This window comes from Cavia porcellus, unplaced genomic scaffold (assembly GCF_034190915.1).
Source record: "Cavia porcellus strain 051 isolate PalLab524CR breed Dunkin Hartley unplaced genomic scaffold, mCavPor4.1 scaffold_3, whole genome shotgun sequence".
Taxonomy (NCBI): domain Eukaryota; kingdom Metazoa; phylum Chordata; class Mammalia; order Rodentia; family Caviidae; genus Cavia; species Cavia porcellus.
In genome coordinates, this window is record NW_026947486.1 from 79,514,524 (window position 1) to 79,533,604 (window position 19,081).

Here is a 19,081-nt window from a genome sequence, read left to right on the forward strand (position 1 = left end):
GTGTCACTGTCACAGTCACTTTGAGTAAAGTTTCTAAAATACTGATTCGGAGGATGTCCCAAAATATCAGAATTCAACAGACCTGGGGTGAGTCTCAAGTGAGTGTATGGTTTGAAAAACACTACAGTTAAAGGTATTGTTTATATAATATTTTCACTTTAGGCATCAGTATCTTGACCATAGTCAGAAGACAATCACCTATAGCAACACTATGTGTTCTTTATACTGTTAGTTCTTTATTTTGTGACTGTATGATGACAGCAAAATTATTGGTTGAGAATAACTGAAATTGAACTCTAACGATAAGAGCTATATACCTACTCAGTTATATGTACACACTCACACACAAAACACACAGTCTGCTTATTTACCTCATATACTGTATTTTAGTAAAATAAATTCTAAGGCTCTATGGTGGTTTTCATATCAATCTCCAGATCCTCTTAAGGAATTGGCCCCATATACATTTTCCTTCCAGATTCTAGACATTGTGTCTATGTGTCTAAATTGACATTATCCCAGTGCTACCTGATCTGGGATATCCAATGCTTACTTTAGTGTGTACTTATTAGGAGCACCATGCAATTGCACTAAGTGTCAAGATTTAACTTATTTTTATGTTAATGTTTATTTCCTTCTAATATGTTCTACAAATAAAGATAAACTTGTCCTCCTTTAAATTTTGTCTGGTATTTTATCCCAACAAAGAGAAAGTGACTAATATAGATTTTGGTACCAAACAATTAGTGTCATTCCTAAGATGCTGCCCAATCATATTGTTCAGGTTTTAGAAGTGGTTCAGGATAGGAGTTTGGAAAGGTTCAGAGAAGTTGGCTAGAGAAGCCCTGTCCCTGGAATGCTGTTAACTGAGTTTGATAGGAGATTCTGGAAAGGGAGATATAATCTTCTAGGTCATGTTCACAAAAACACACCTCTTCGAACTAGGTCCCGCTTGTCGGGGGGTGACTAACAGCATTCTGATACAATGACTGAACAATCCACTCACCTTCCAATATCAAATCCATCACATGAGGTTTTAAGACATCTAGATATAAACCATAACACAGATTTTTCCATTTTTCTCACTACCCAGTTCATAATTACATAAACATGCTTTACTTTCACCCCGATCGTTACTCCTGTGGTAGTATTAGTTCAGAGTATTACTAATCACTTCTTGCTTTTATTCCTAGATCTCTTGAATGACATTTAGATTTACAATGTGCATCTTTGGAGATCAATCTGGTCTAGTCTTTCCCAGGGCTGATATGAGACATGACCTGGATTCCAAGTTTCTTATGCTATGGTGGTATGACACAGGCGAAAAAAAAAAATCCATAAAATGTAAGGGACTTATTTTGGGGGACTAGAAAATTATTAAAGGGAATCTCATCCCCAGATGATCTGGGTCATATGTGTCAGATTATAAGAACAGGATACTGAAAATACAAGCCAGAATGCAAATCAAAAGTCTGGATAATAGGGCAGACGACAGGGTTACATACTGAATTAAGAAGGACTAGACCACACTGCCATTAACCCAATACATATACAATACCCAGTGTCTTAGTTACTTTTTCATTGCTGGGATAAAATATTAGACACCAAAAATTAAAGGAGGGAAGGTTTATTTCAGCTCACATTTTGTAGAGGTTTTAGTGCATAATTTGCTATCTCCAGTGTAGGGTGGTATAGCAGAGGTACATGACAGTGGAGAAGTAGTCCATGGCAAGCAGGCATGAGATAGTGAAGCAGCAAGCAGCAGCAGCAGCAGCAAGCCTGCCTTCTTCTTTCCTTTTATATCCTATCCAGGCTATAAGACTATTGATTGGTACTGCCCACACCCAGGGTGGGGAGGGTGGGGATTCCACACCCTGAACTATGGTAATCTAATCAGTGGACTAATTTAGTACCACATATCCTAAACCCCAGTATCACACACCCTAGATCCAGCCAGCTCCAAAAGTCCCCACCTACAAGTACATGAGATTTGGGGGTATATCTAGATATAAATCATAGCATCCAGCATATAGTGAGCCCTTAATCTGTTCTGAATTCAGTTGAAGAAATAAATGAAAATTCAGGCAACTATAGTGAAACCAGATAATGATGCTGGAAAGTCAGTAGTAAGATTAACATTCGGGAACATTATTCAGCATTTTAAAAAGTAAGGATATTCTATCATTTGCAACAATATAAATCAATGTGGAGGACATTATGCTGAGTAAAATACACCAAACACTGAAAGACACTGCGTCACAGAAGTATGGAACCTAAAAACATCAAATTCATAGAAGCATAATGGAATTGTGGTTTTTAGGGGCTGAGAGTAGTAGCCAGCTGGGAAATGAGAAGATGTTGGTGAAAGGGAACAAAATTTCAGGCAGGTAGGAGGAATAAGTTCTGGTGATGTATTGCACAGCATGGTAAGTATAACGAAGAATAATGTATTGCATACTTGAAAATTATTTAGAAAGTAGATTTTGAGAGTTCCTACCAAAACAAAACTGATAAATATGTGAGGTGATGAACTTATTAATAGCTTAAGTTATATTTTACAACATACCGCTACCAAATTGTCATAATTATATTCAATGTTTGTCAATTATACATTAATAAAGCTTTAAAAATTTACTTGGAATTAAAAAAGAATTAACACTAAAATTAAACTTATGTTCCAAAGGGACATGTTCACTTAATGGAAAACTTTATTAAAAAGGAAAATCATTCAGTCCCTAACATCATATGGGTAGCAAGATTGCTGGACTTCTGGACAATATTTTGCAAGTGAGAGTGCATTGTATATGAAACTAGACACTTCTTTCATATTTTAAATGCATGTTACTTTTTTCTGAATACTATTTTCCTGTGTGTCACATTACACCTTATACTCCAGTGTTACATTTAATCACAAGCACACACAAGGGTTTCTCCAGGAAGTCTATAGCCTCTGTCGATGTAGTTCATTTGTTTATCATGACCTACATCTGTTGGTGTTTTTTTAATGAGGAGGTAAGGAGGATAGGAATATGTATCCCGGTATATGTTTTCTATTGAATCATAACAAATCACTACAAGGTTGATGGTTTAAAACAATGGCACTTTTTAAACTCACTTTTAACAGCAAGTCAGAAGTCTGGGTATATTGTGGCTGGGTTCTCTGCTCAGGGTCTCATAAGGCCGAAATCAAGATGCACATCAAACTGTATCCTCAACCAGAGTTTAAAGTCATCCTCTAGACTATTGAATGAATTTAGTTCCCTGCAGTCACAGGACTAAGGCCCTTATTTCCTTGATGGCCATGAGCCACTATTAGCTCATTGAGACTATCCACAATACATATCATGTAGCACCATATGCAACTCATAGCATAGATGTTTGCTTTGTTCCAAGCCAGCCAGAGTACATTTTTCTTTTCCACTAGCCAGAGAAAACTGCTTTCAAAGAGCTCCTTTTATTAAGTCAGATCCATTTGTATAATCTCCCTAATCTTAAAGTCAACTGATTTGAGATTTCAATTATATCTGTAAAATCTCTTCACAGAGGTGTCTAGATTAGTGTTGGATGAATAACCGAGAAGATATGCATTCCAGGAGGTGAGAATCTTGATAGCCATTTTAGAATTCTACCTACAACAGTGAGATGTACCAATATAAATAAAGCATGTCACAAAAAAGGGAAAAAAAAGCAAAAATATGAAACATGTTTTAATTCTTACTTACAATATTATTTAAGATACAATATTTTATTCATTAACATGGCTCATTTGCTATAGGGTAATAAATCTACAGCAAATTAAAGAAAGGATTAAATAAAATCAAAGTGTTAACTTAGGTATATCACAACTCCATCTCAGGTTTCAGTGTTATAAAGTAACGACAGTAACATGATCTTTCCTATCCTAAAGTTCTTAAGAGCTCAGGCTCTGGATTCAGACTGATTTGGGCTCAAATCCAGGCTACTAAATACTAGTTGTGAAAACTTGGGTAAGCTACTTAATTCTTCTTACTTATACAATGTTGACAGTAACGATATCATCCTCTAATAGTATATGAATTAAGTGAAATAATACATATGAAGTACTTAATATATTGTTTGGCACCTAGGAAGCACTAATTTAATGACAATACTATTTACCACTGAATGAGATAACAGATGAAACTGTCTAGGAAAGTTTCAAGGAATATTCTAGCATAATATATTTACATTAGATACAAAGAACATATCACTAAGCAAGTACTCTATATATGTGCTGGATACATTTAATATACACACATGTTAATACATATTTAGCATAATACCTTAACTTTGTGGTTTAAATTCTCATTTAAGCCTGTCCTTGATCCCATTCAGTGTAAACATATCAGTGTATCTGCCCAACATAAAAAACATAAAGAAAACTGATAATCATGGATGTGGTTTCGTGTAGGTGCTATCCTCAGAAACAGATTAATGTTATTATCATGCACTGGATTAGTTATTAGGAGAGTGGTTTATAATCAAAGTATGTTTGATCCCTTCTTTTTTCCATCATACTCTTCTTCCCTCTCAACATGAAGTCCCTATCAAATGTGGAACCCTCAATCTCAGACTTGCAGTCTCTAAAACTGTAATAAATCTCTGCTCTTTACAGAGTACCTAGTCTTAGGTATTTGGTTATGGAAGGACAGAACAGACTAGGACAACTATCTTTAAATGGATGAAAGATTTTGTATGAACTTAGTAATCAGAAACTACAACCAGTTGACAGAAGTTATAGAAATGCAGACTTGGGCTAAATAAAATTTTTAAAAATTTCACATTTGAGGTTATCCGAAGATTAGGTAAATAGTAAGTTTCATGTCCTTGAACAACCATGTAGCAAAGCATTTGTAGAAGGAATTCAGGCCTGAGATATGAGACTTGTCCTAGTAACCTTTCAAGTTTCTTCCATCTTCAAATATTATCACATTGGGGATTAGATTTCCAAATATGAATTCTAATGACATAAACAGTCTATAGTGCCATACAATTCTAGTTGTTGCTGCTGAATGTGTATGTCTATCTGTATCAGGCTCTGACTGCTATTTCTGCATAAATGCTTGTCATTAAATTTCAGCAATTAAAAATACAAAAATGCCATATGCTGGATAGAGAGCTACAAAAAAAGTATTCTACAGTTTATGATCATGAGTGATTTTTTTGAAGCATAAAGTTCATATATTTTTACCTTTTTTATATACTTATTGTTTTACAAAGTAAAATTACACTTTGTCTATATTATTAGAAGTTCATCTCTTGCTTTTAGAAGCTTCACATCGGTCCATCATTTCGTTGTTCTCTAGAACTATTACTTATTCTCTGCATGAGTTAGGCCTGCCCTGCAGAAAATATGATGTTACTGCTATACTAGTTACATTACAAGATTTGCTTGTGCGTAATTTTTTCTGAGTTTAGTTTCTTAGTAAAATTCATTGAACTGTTTCAGAAATTACAGTATAGTACTCTAAGAGGTATAGGAAATATAGGCAGGTGTTATACTGGAAACAAATCTGAGGTATTAGTGTTTATGTAATTCTACCTTATAAATGACAGGTTATATATTTTAAAATTTTCCTCATCAGAAAATAACACATACTGTAGAAAAATCTAAGGCATACATTTGTTTATATGTGTGTGTGTATATATATATATACACACACATAAGGTATCTGAGATGATTATACTATTAATTCTATTAGTTCTTGGAAAGAACAGTTAATACTCGTATGATTAGATCAATTTTACATGTCTGTATCTGGTAACGTAAACAACACTTTTGAAGGTAACAATATGCAATAGTACCATTGTTAAACTCCTGTCATCTTATTTTGAAAACTGTTATAGTTTACTGGTATAGTTATACTGTTATAGTTTTGGGTTTGTTGTTATTTGTCTCTTGCTTTTTGTTTTTCTTTTCTGTGTCCTTTTTTCTCTTAAAAAAATTAAAAAAGAAAATCCAGTCATTACACAAATAAGCCACAAATATTTTGTGTTTTTTAAATCAGCAAAGTCAGTCACCATCAACCCTTTGTGCATATTCTCCCAGAATTCTCTATACATATAACTATACATATACAGATTGATTCATACATACACAGATTGATTCATGATTTTACACCAATAAGATTATTATATATACAACATTCCATAACATGTTTTTATTTAACACACAATAAGTTCTTGTGATGCCAATGAAGTTAGGAACGTATTTCTTCATAACTTATAGTAAGTATGTTGTTCCTGTATGACTCCTTTCCTTGGAAAAAATACTCAATGAATACCTCATGCAGTCTTAGCAAAGAAAATAATCATGATAATCTCTCCCTGACTGCTGTGTGGCAGGGAATTAACTGACTCAGACTTGATGTTGTAGTTAGGGGTTGTGCAGAGAACAATTAGAATCAGGACATGGGGTTTATAATATTATTTTTGTAATGGTCACCAGGAGTTAACACAAGTAACCGCAGGAAAACTATCTGCAAAACCAAAGACACAGAATATTTAATCAAGGGCCTAAATCCCACAGCAATGTCCCACATGAGTCCAGATAAAAACCAAGAGCTCATGACAATGCCTCCCACGAGTCCAACTAGAGGTTCAGAGCCCACAAGAAGGACTCACGCCAGTCTCTTTTACGAATCCATGCCTGCAAGGCCCAAAGGTCAGTGGTGGAAGCCAGAAAGTCTATGCCAGCAGGGTGAAGGAGCTGTGCTGGTGGGATGAGGGTTCTATGCCGGAGCTGCAAAGTCACACTCACCAAAAGACCAGGGCTGTCCTGTAAAGCATCACAGCCATCCTCAGCGACACGGAGGCCCCGAGTTCCTCCGACCACAAGCACAGCTGAGTACATGCCAGGAGGCCAGTGTGACGAGTTCATCCTGCAGACCAAGAGGCACTCGTTTTCCCCTATGGAGCCAGGAAGCAATGCTCGATGTGAAGACCACAGCTTCTCTAAGAGAATCTAACTGCTCAAACAGCAACTCATAGGAGAACCCACACTATGGCCATACCACCCTGAATGCGTCCGATCTCATCGTAGGAGAATTCACAATGCCACAATGCCTCAACACAACAATGCAACAAGCAACAATGTCCTTCTTCTCCTTCTCCACCTATTTATGCTGGCATGTACTTGTAGGTGGGGTTTTAGGAAGGTGACTTGATCATGGATGTGTGATACATGATCATAGGTGTGTGATGATTGATCTCAGATGTGTGATACTGTATTGCACACTAATGAGTTTACAGCTGTATGTGATATTGGAAGGTGAAGCCTGGGGGAAGAGGTGGGTCACTGTAGAACAGTATATATGCCTTCTCCCTTTATCCAGCCATGCTTCCTGCCTGCCATATCATGAACTGTTTCTCCTCTACACTGCACTGCATGCTGCACTGCCTTGGAGCCAACCAATCATGGACCAAAATCTCTATGAGTTGAAACATATATCATAAACTGAAGTTGCTTGCAGCCATCTTTACTAACTACAAGAAAGCTATCTGAAATAAGAAAATTTTAGGCAAACCACATAGAGATTTTTTTAAAAAAAGACAGAAACAGAGTGTTGACATACCTTTGCCCCTGAATGCAGCCATGTCTAAAAGTACTTCATCTGTACTATGGTCTGTTCTCTGAAAGATGATACATACTTTCCTCAAAATCACTCCACTGTGCAAAATTATTCAATAAAAACCACAAGGTTTATGGGGGGAAAATTCAGTGAACTACATGATACACAAAAAGATATGAACCTAATAAAATGGTGGCATAGTTTTACACATGCTAAATGGTTAGAAAATATGTAAGTAACATAATTAATATGGCACACTATTTTGAAAAAGACCTGAAGTTTACTTGTGGAAGTGGATATGCAAAGGGTTGCAGCTTGTGAGTTATGAAACAGTGGTGAGAGGGTTATCTGGAATCAGACTGAAAGTTGTACCTAATGCTAGTGGACAGTCAGGACTTAAAACACAATAAACTGAGATAGATGACAAATATGAGGCATGATTATTTGTATTTTGTATAATCCTACATGGCTTGAGTCAGTTAAGTGTAGTTTTCTGCTTTCACCTAATGTTTCTAGCTGATGAAATTGTGTATAAGCAAACTTTATGTATAAATTATTTTCCAGTATAGTAATTACAATGGTCTTTGATCATGCAAACTAACAGATTCCTTTTTTCTGGTTAGCTTTCTCCCAGAGTCTTGAACAGTAGTGCATGGCTACATATATTCCATTACTCAGTAATAACATATTTTAAACCACAGGCTGGCTTCTCTGTATCTCTTAACATATTTTTACACTCTCTACTTTCAGTTTTTACATACTCAAAGATGTAAAAACTCATTTTAACATTCACAATACTAAACATCATTGAGAAGGTAGACTGGTTGAAAAACATAAAGATTCCAAAATCAAATAGAAGCAATTTTTGAATACAGTACAGTATTTACTATTATAACCTATAACACAACTGAACTTTGATGCGGGGGGTGGGTATTGAGATAGCAACTATCTAGTTCAGACTGGCCTTGAACTTATTTTGCAGTCCAGGCTGGCCTCAGGTTCATGGTGATCCTCCTACCTCAGTGCTGAAGGTACAAACTTGTACAGCCAAGCTCAGATCTGACCTTTGAAACAGATAATTGGGGGTTGATGACTTTAAATGTTATTTTGGCCCTGAAAAATACTGGCAGCTTCAGAATATTTTTTTCACGGTTTCTAAGCCTTCAAAAATCCAAAAATACTCCCAGAAATTGCAACATTAAATCTTTTCATGTCATATTATATCTTAAATCACCTGTGTCCATAATTTCTTTCTCTAAGTAAGTACTTTTGCTTATTTGTCACAAAGGGCTACATGTATTATAACTACTTTGATCACTGATGTTCTGACTGATAGCCCTAGGGTTTGGAAAAAACTGGCCTTAAGGATATAGACAGCTTGTACTATTCTTGTCAAGACAAGAAAGCAAGCACACGTGGAGAAGCTCTGCTATTGTCTGTGACTTCTACCTTTGGAGAATAGAGTTTTTGCTACATAGATAAGAAAACTAGCTATATATAAAATTTATTTTGTCTTTTTCCTTTTTATCGGTACCGGAGAGCGAACTCATGACTGCCTGCTTGCAAGGCAGGTGCTTATGCCGCTGAGCTAAATCCCCAGCCCCCTGTAAAATTTTTTTGAACCCACTTTAGCCTTAGACTTACATACCTTTTATAGTATTGGGAATGAAACAAGTGAAGAAAATTTTTAACAGTATTTTTGTATATATGTATGATTCTGTAGCATCATATAATCCTGTTGTAAAACTAATTCAAATACTCATCTAATTTGAGAAAATTCTGAGTTCTGGGACACTCTAGAAAATAGTGTCTTATGGATTAAGAATTAGCAAAAATGTTCTATAAGAGGCTGACAGTACGTATTTTGGTCTTTGCTGGCCACATAGTATGTTCTCGCAACTCAACTATGCATGAAAACAGCCTACAAACAAACAGACAAACAGGCTGGTTATATTCCAATAAAATTATTAATAAAAATAGTGTGGGCCATAATTTGCTACCCTCTTGCTCTACAGCAATAGTTTTCCATTTCTTTTGTTATTTGTTTTATAAAAACTTAGGGCTATCCTGGATTCACAGGGAAGACCAAGCAAGCAGAGATCTGAAGTATGGTATCACCACTTCAAATAGACACATTTTATTTTTATATATGAACTTTTGCATGAAATTACTAATTAATTAATTTGACTAAAGAGTTACATTTCTAATACAAAGAAAAGCTTCAAAACTTTTGATCAGATTACATCTAAGACCTGATGCTTTACAACTCAAGAACAGATGTTACAGGTAAAAAAAACATTCTGACATCTCTAAAAATGCTGAATAGAATGCATATTATGCTTTGGGATTACTGGCAATTAATTTTTTCATACAACTAATAAAATATTTCAGACAATTCAAATAACTTTGAATATTTATTAGCTTATCACTTCTATTCCACTTTGACTTTTTGTTTACTTGCTTTGTTTTATGTACTGTGAAATCTCCCAAGGCCTCATAATAAGCTATGTTTAAGCCTTTTTATTATTTTATTTGAGACAGAGTCTTACTAAGTTGCCCTAACTAGACCCAAACTTGTTGTGGGCAGGTGGGATTACAAGCATGTACCAAGGCACCTGGCTCCTTTTGACTTTCCCTAAGTATAATGTTTAGCTAACCTTAAAAGGTCCAAGAGAAATGGTAATGTATATTGAAACAAAACTTCGAGGTAGGATTCCATATTTTTTTCTACTGCTAGATTGTGAGCTCTTAGAAGATAAGAATTAAGTTGAGTTTTTCATCTTTTAATTATAGTTGGCACCTATAATAGTGCATGATGACAAATACTGTAGTACATATTCATGGAAGTAAAAGAGTTGTTGCTGTATGTGACACTTTAAAAAAATTTGGTTTCATATGCAAAGGGGTTAGTATCTCTATAGAAAAAAATATATCTTTTATGGTTTACTCTTTGGAATTCTTTTTTTTTTTCTTGAGGCAGAATCTCCCTATATTGTCCAAAATGGCCTTGAACTCCAGATCTTCCTGCCTCAGACTCACAAGTACCTAGGATTACAGACATACACCACTAAACCCAGCTCAGGAACTACTTTTATGCCTGTAATCCCCAAACTCTAGGAGAGTGACGTAGGTAGATCATAAATTCAAGACTAGTCTGGGTAAATCAGTGACTTACCAAGACCTTGTCTCAAAACAAAAAAATAAAAAAGGTCTGAGAATGTAGCTTGGTGCGAAGACCCTGGGTCCTATTTCCAGTACTACCACCACCAAAACAAAAAACAAAAATAAAACAACAAACCCTGCTTTTAAGGAAAATACAAATGTATCATTAAATAATTAGGAAAAAATAAATTGAGGGTAGTTATATATTTTAGATGACGTTATAGCATCCTACAAATATAACTTTTTATATATTCAACAATCCATAAAGAAATAAGTCTGTTTTCCTTAATGAGTAAAAAAGCATGCTGAGATACATTATTTTTTTGAGACAGGATCGTACTACATAGTTCAGGGGGGCCTTGAACTCATTATGTATCCTAGGCTGGCCTCCAACTCACAGGGATCCTCCTGCCTCAGCCTTGTGAGTGCTGGGATTCCAGGCACACGTCACACCACACACAGCAGTGATACCTTATTTTTCAGGCTCTTGCTATGTGGTCCAGGATGACCACAAACTCTCAGCAGTGATCCTCCTGCCTTAGCCTCCCAAACGCTGGGATTACAGGCATGCACCAACATTCTTGGCTCTGCAATTAATTTTTATACGTAGGAAATTAATTACCATGCATTTACTAACTTAATCAACAACTCATAATTGACTATATTTTAGGGGCATGATGTCATGTGTTAATCTATGTATTCATTGTAGAAAGATTTTATCAAGTTAATTAACATCTGTAATCACCTCACAACTTACCCCTTTTTGTGAAGATGTAACAAATGTTCTTAAAATTTATAAAACCTCATGATTATTAGCTTTTGAAAACAGTTATATTCTCAAAATATCAGAACAGTTATATTCTTCAAAATCTATGAAGCCCTTATTGCACTACTTTTGAACTCCAAAATGCTCTAAAGCCAAAGGTTGTTTCGTTTTGTTTTTGAGGTAGGGTCTCACTATATTGACCAGGTTGGTCTCGAATTCGTGATCTTCCTGCTTCACCCTCACAAGCATTGGGATTACAGGTGTGCACCACCATAGCAGACTAAGTTTCTGTTTTTAAATGAGGTTGACAATCAGGTTGACCTATGAACGCATTTGATTATACTATTTTCTTCTTAATGCCTTGGGGTGTCAGAGAATATACAGTACATGGTATTTGAATTTACGCGACTCCAACAGACCACATCAGACCTTATCCAGGTTACTGAGAAGATCTCCAGCATCTCATTCTAGTCTCTCTGAGGCTATGCCTCTGGCACCAGTCCCATCTCTCCTGTGGCCATCTTGAGTTTACTGTAGTTGAGGCTGTACAAACAGCTTAATGAGCCTAGTAGAAATTCAGAGGGAGAAAAATAAATATGCCTCACAGTCATATTGAAAGAGTATTGCTTTGATGGTCAGTGACCCATTAAGAAAGACTACAGAGGAAAAGAGAATGTAAAAAGAATTTAGATACATGGGAATTTAGATACATTGTGGGAAGTAATAATTTCCCACAATGAATGTAATTATTATGTATCGCAATCATCTACAATAAAAAATAAAAAGTACCTATTTTCTTATTCTTTTATGTGCATATTTATTTAGCTTTATTTTTATTAGTTCACATTTGTCACACATTGATCACATTCATCATAGGGAATTATCTTAATTTTTGTCCCATTTCCCTTCCTTGAATCCTTTTTCCTCTCCTCATTTATGAAAGCTTTACTTCCATTTTTCCTTCTATTCTTTTTCTAATCTACCCTCCATTATGCTCCTTATTTACCCTTTAGGTTTCTCGCACAAGAGAAACAACACAATATTTAAACTAGTGTGCCTAATTTACTTCACTTAATATTACGGTCTTAGGGCTAAGGATTTAGCTTAGTGGCACAAGCCTGCCTGGCAAGCACAAGGTCATGAATTCAACCGCTGGTGGAGGGGGGAGGGAGATTATGGTCTTGAAGTATTTATTCTTAGGATAAATTTGAATCATTTATACAAAAATGGATATAGCTAGCATAGTACTACATTGTACATAAATACATTTTCTTTGTCCATTCATCTTTTGATAGGCACATGGTTTGTTTCCAAAATTTAGCTACTATAAATTGTGCTGTTACAAACATACATATGCATATACCACTGTGGTGATGCTTTTAATTCTTTTGGGCAGATACCTAAAAGGGGAACAACTGGGTCAAATGGAACCTCTAGTTTTTTTGTTTTTTGTTTTTTGTTTTTTTGAGGAATCTCCATAGTGATTTTCATAGTGATTGCACCAGTTTATACTCCCATCAAGGAGAAGGTCTCCTGTTTCTCTGCATCCTCACCAGTATTTAATATTGATTTCTTGATGATAGCTATTCGTTCTGAAGTGAGATGCAATCCTCAGTGTTATTTTAATGTGTATTTCTTGAGTGACCAGTGCTGTTGAACTTTTTTTCATATATTTAGTAGCTGTTAAGCAAATATATAAAAAATGCTCAAAAACACTGGTCATTTAAGAAATACCATCTATTTTGGATATCGGGCAAGGATCAGAAGTTAGTTATTATCTCAGCGTTGCATTGATTATCTGTCAACATAAAATATCTGGCTAACACACATTTTGGGCAATATGTAAAAGTTTCTCAAGACTCTTTAAGTATGGCCAACGGTAGGTAGAATAGAGAAAAGGTAACTGGAGGCCTTATGCTGGCTCAGCTCCATCAATAAATCCATCATTACTTTATGGAACTGGCACACTTTACGTGTATTTCACACGGACCCCACTCTCTGGTTTTCCAAATTATATCCAAGGATCTCAACTAGAGATCTTGTGAGTACAGCAGGTTATTCTTGCAATGCTAGAAGGGTAGACCTCCAATTCAACTGGGGTGGGTTTTTCCAGGCTCGGATAAAACAAAGAAAGTACTGTATGAACCAAAATGCCCACACTAACTTTTCCGGACAGCATTTCCTTACAAGGAAAAAAAGCAGACTCTAAAATCATTCCGCTTAAAAGACTTCTGTTTGTAAATGTAGAGTTAAAAAGGGTCAGTACAGAAAAAAACTTACTTCAGACCCTACCTATGCTTGGAGAGCGCACAACCAGTCTTCAAACTTGTCCTACGTAGCTCCTAAACTCCTCCCTTCAAGAGGCTCACCCTATCCCTTCTCCGCTACTTCCGGCTTCGCCGAATACCCTCAACGCGCTTGCGCCATTTTGATAGGCTTCTGGAGCATAAGTAATCAGAACGCTGCGGTTCTGGGACCGCCCCCGCCACATCTTCGCCCCGCCTACGCTCTAACGCCCCCTCCCCGCCAAGTCTCGCGAGGGTAGGTGCGCGTCGGTATTTTGCGGGCAAGTCGCTCTCCCAGCTGCTGTAATCGCTGCTGCAGGAGCAATTGGAGCCGCTGTCGCTGGTACTCATGCCCTCCCCCACTAAGAGCCACGGCCTCTTCTCTCACGCTCCTTATACACCTATCGGTGGGAGCGGCGGCAGCAACAGTCCCTGGACCCACTGCCTCCTCTTTGGGCGGCCGCTCTATCCCCTCGACCCCTCTCCTCAGGGCAGTCCCCTGTCCCTAACCAGCTCCCCACTATTCCCTCTTCAGCTTCGCCTGGGACCTACCTTCCCACAGTCTCGCTGGGGTGGAGGACGACGAAGAGGAGACCGGAGAGTCACCCTTCCTCCAGGCGGCGCCGGCCCCCACACCGCGGGTGTGTCCTATAAATGGCGTCGGAAAGCGACACTGAGGAATTCTATGATGCCCCTGAAGATGTGCACCTAGGGGTCGGCTACCCGTTAGGGTAAGTAGCTGAGCTATAGCCCAGAAGCCAGGCATTCCAGTCCAGTGCCTTTTCCTGCCCCTTTCCCTTCTCTCCCAAGTCCTGCTGTGACTGCCACCGCTGGTTTCTCTAGCCTCACTGTAGCACTTCGGAACCCAGACCTGGGGCTCCTTTAGGGCTGGGTGCATTGGAGGAGGACGAAGCGCCCACCTCAAGAATCACCCTCCCCTTTCCCTAGTGAATGGCCCTAGGGACTGTCTTGGGTCCCCTTTTCCTGACTTCTTCACTGGGACAGTTTAACGTGCCGGAGAATCAGAGACTTGGATTCTTGGGGTTCCGAGTTTACCTTTCAAACATCTGTTTTGGCCCCGGGGACCATAGATTAAATTAGCGGCCGGGAAAATTTACACTTCCCCGTTTTTTTTTTTTTTTTTTTTCCCTCCTCCTCCTCCTCTTCCTTTCACTGCTAACTTACCTATTTGTTTCGGAGGTGGTTAGAACTCTTATTTGCCGTCCACTTTTCTTTGCACAGAAAAGGAGCGGGGGAAAGGTTGGATATTTACTGAAGGAAGTCTTTTAGCTGTTATACTCTAGATCAGCTGTTTTACTAAAATAGCACCTTACCGAAAGGCAAAGGAAATCGAAGACAAGGTCCTTACCATTAAGAATGATGTGGTCTAAAAGGGTAAAAGTATGTTAATGTACTGTACACAACCGACTACAGAAGTAAAGCAATTGCTGAGTAATTTGGTGCATGGAAGGAAAGCTCCAGCTTTGTGTCCTTCATCAAATTCGGCAAGATGTTTTAGTGGTGATTAATATGGGTGATTCTGAAAGTACAGTAATTGGAATGGTTCACTTAACCACAAGTTCTACTTAGCACTGCTCCACTTCCGAAAGTTGAGATAGCGTTTAAAGCGATTTTGGCAAACTCTTCATAAGTGTGTAGAACTAGAGACAGCAAAATGATTTTCCTGCTTGTAAGAACTTGAGAAATGGTAAAATTTGTATGTTAGTGTAAATCGCTAATGTGGTTCTTGGAGTTCAGTAGCTTGCACCGCCGGAGAAATACCGTTTGATGCAAATGAAGTTATCAGTACATTCTAGAATTTGTTCTAAAACCTAATATACATTATACACAACAATGTCTCAGAAATTACAGGAATAAAATCAGAAGTATATGCTAATAAATGGCACAAATGTGTTTCCACTCACCTCATATCACCGTTGTGAGATTTTTTTGGGTGGTATTAACCAATGTTGAGATGGCACTGAATCTCCAAAGTTCAGTATCTGAGAGAAGTTAACTGTTAATGTTTGGATTTTTGAATATGTTGGGTTCCCTTGAAATTAAAATTTTTGGTGTGTGGTTTTCCTTTAAAAATAATACTGTCAATTTAGGTTATAAGACTGACTACTCAAGTACTTTATATGAGTACTGGAAATGAGAAAGGAAATAGCATGATTGTTAGCAATTTATAGTTATGTGTAAATGGTTCTTTTTCATAGAATAAAATAAGTTTAACCTCAAATGACAGTTCTCTTAGGACCTGTGTGAACTGTTTAATCCAATACCTGACTGAGGGAATACAGTGGAATATTCATTCCTTTCTTGTCATGAGCAAATTTATTGACTTTATGTAGTGCTTACTTTGGGAGGACATATGCAGAATTTGGACCATTTTACTTATCTGAACTGGATGAGTCATTCTGATAGAACTGATAGTCACTTCCCCCTGAGATAATATAGCTTCTCATGCACTTTAATATTTTGGTACTACTCCGTGAAAAGTTTAAAAGGAAAAGAAGGTCCCTTAGGATCCAGCTTCCTAATTTTATCTCCAGCCTGTCCAAATATGACATATTGAGAGCTCTGTGGATAAAACTATATAGTGTCTGTCTGGATTTCATGTCCACATGTGTGAGAGGATTTAGAAGAATATTGGCTCATCTGCAAAAGTGCATCTGAGAAGAACCAGCATGTTAAGAGGACAGAAATGAGGTGACATCATTTACATTTTCTGCTCTCTTTTATGATAGATTTTTTTCATTTGCTTAAGGCACTGTGAACAAACTTGGATTGGCAGCTAACAACCTAGAAATACATTAAGAAATCCTGATTTGTGGAATCAGATGGCATCAGCCAGTATTTGGTCATCACAAATGTCTTCTGTCCCTTGTCATGAACTAGAGTGGAATGCTGTACAAACTCTTAAGAATGATGGATGGAATTTGGACACTTTAAGAAATGTTTTTTGCTGTTGACTGTCAGCAAATGCTCAGACCATTTGACCAAATTGTAGTAAACTGAGTAGGCAGATGAGAGGCAATCTCCTATGTTTTGTTAATCAGCAAAATTCACATACAATAATTCATTTCCTGAAGTTGTTTCATTTCTAACATTGCCCTTCAGTGTTATCTTCTGCATTAATCCACTCTTTGAAAGCAATTTTAATAAGTTAAAAAACAGCTCAGTTTTTATGGAAAGAGTTTCGAGTCCATTACAGCCTACTTTTCTAGTGATCAATCATTCCATCTTGCTCAGGTTTGTAATTTATACCATATTATAAAGTTTTATTTTGATCAATACTTTAGGTCCAGTTTCCTTATTCTTATCTCCAATTTTACATATGAAGAAACTTAGGCACAGAGAAATTAAGTGAATTGTTTTAGGAGAAGAGATGGGATTTGAAATCAGCTCTTCAGATTCCTAGTTGACATTTTTTTCTAGTACATCATAGCTACCCCATGTTATATGGAGAGATTGTGAGATATCCTCCCCCAGTAGATTGTAAATTGAACTAATACATTTATTTGAAAACAGCAGCCTGAACTTTTTAAGTTCTCTTAGCCAGGTATTCTTTCTCTTTTAGGAATTCATATTTTTGTTTTGTCAGATAAAAATTTTATAAATTATAGAATATTATAATTTTATTATAATTATTTCATATGCTTTATTATAATTATTATAGAGGGCATATCTAGTTACTCTTTCTATGGAATGTTAAAACTGAAGCGCAGAGAGGGAGAGTGACTTATTCCTGGTGCCTCAGCAAATGAAAGGCAGAAGTAGGACTAGATCTCAGGTCATTTGTAATCTGCATTCTTTCTCCCATCATGGCCAATACAGCAGGAAAAAGAGGAGAAACTGTGTTATAGTAGGAAACAGTCTTGGACCATGAGTCATTTTATTTCCTCATCTTTTACTTGAGACTATTTTCAGAACCCTTCCAATTCTACATGTCTGTCATTGTATTGAGATTTAATAATGTGCTTTTATTGATAAGTTTTTGTTCCTGAAAAACCTGTGATTTTTTTCCCGTTGGAGTGTGTGTGTGTGTGTGTGTGTGTGTGTGTGTATTTTAACCTTTTAATTGAAGAAACTTGATGGCTTTGGTACATGGCTCAAGACCCATTTACTGGGTAAAATCATACATGAGTTAATGTCCCTTCTTACTCTGTGGATTATACATACATATTCTGCAGGCTGGTACTGAGAACATGTTATAAAAATAAATTTAATATTTTCGTTTTAGTGGCAGCCAAAATATTTCTGAGACCTGCAAGAAGGGTAAAATCATACATTTGTTGAATAGGAAGGGATTTGAGATCTTTTAGCCAGCCCTCCTGTTTAACTCCCTTTGAAAATGAAACTGGGGCTTAGTGAGAGGAAGTACACACAGCTTATTAGTAATAGACTAGGGACTGGAACCCAAGTCTCTTTATTCTTCATTAATATGATGCTGCCATTATCTGTGGAAAGAGGGAGAATAATTCTGGAATTTCATACTATAGGTTTCTGGCATATACCATTTTAAGGTGGTCTGCTTTTATCCAATATGACAGGTTCTTTATGGTTTACCCAACAGAGAATATTGAGTGTCTAGAAAAATAACCACTGCTTGCTAATTTTCTCCAAGTCAGAATGAAAAACAGTGGCAGAATAGCTTATCTGATAATAGTGGTTATATTATTTTATTTTAGTTTTAGGATTCTAGTTAGAGTTAGCTGGAATCTACCACATTTAGATTGGAGTGAAGGCAAAATTCTGATTAAGTCATTGGAACTGAGATAAGTGTTTGGAAGAATTACAGTCTAGAAAATAAAAAGCTATATAGCTGACTTTGTTTATAACTTAGGTTCTCTTTATATAAGCATAAAAAATCTCTTGAATTAAAATATTCAAGTTTTATTTTTTCTTCGTAATTTTTACCTTTATTAATACATGCTTGCAGTACATGATTACATTTGTCCTTAGCAGTTGGTATATGTACATAAACATCTTATTTCTTTTCTTGTCCCCTACTCCTCCCCTCTCTGTCTGTTCCTTCAATCTCTTAGTCACTTTCCTATTTGCAAAAGTACTATCTCCAGTGTTTTCTTTTTTCAGTTATTGCTTTTATCCCCTTTTCCTTCTCCCTCCCTAAGTCACTTGTAATATTTATATAATGTGAATTAATTTAGTGAAGCTTCCTTTAAAATTTCTTCTTGAGCTAGCCCTAGTGATATATGTCTGTAATCCTAGCACTCAGGAGGCTAAACCAGGACAGTAGATTCCAGTTAGCTGGA

General features: G+C 36.7%; 1 protein-coding gene across 2 annotated transcripts in view; it reads left to right on the forward strand.

Moving 5' to 3' along the window:
* Positions 1 to 13,934: 13,934 nt before the first annotated feature.
* Wdr44 (WD repeat domain 44) overlaps positions 13,935 to 19,081 on the forward strand; it is a 93,100-nt gene continuing 87,953 nt past the window's right edge. Inside the window, exons 1-2 of one of the 2 annotated variants that reach the window (XM_063246312.1) lie at positions 13,935 to 14,058; positions 14,338 to 14,533. In XM_063246312.1, the coding sequence (XP_063102382.1) occupies positions 14,457 to 14,533 (77 nt within the window). In that variant the 5' untranslated portion in view covers positions 13,935 to 14,058; positions 14,338 to 14,456. Of the gene's footprint in view, positions 14,146 to 14,337; positions 14,534 to 19,081 lie in introns of both variants that reach the window. The other variant, XM_063246313.1, reaches the window with a different exon arrangement.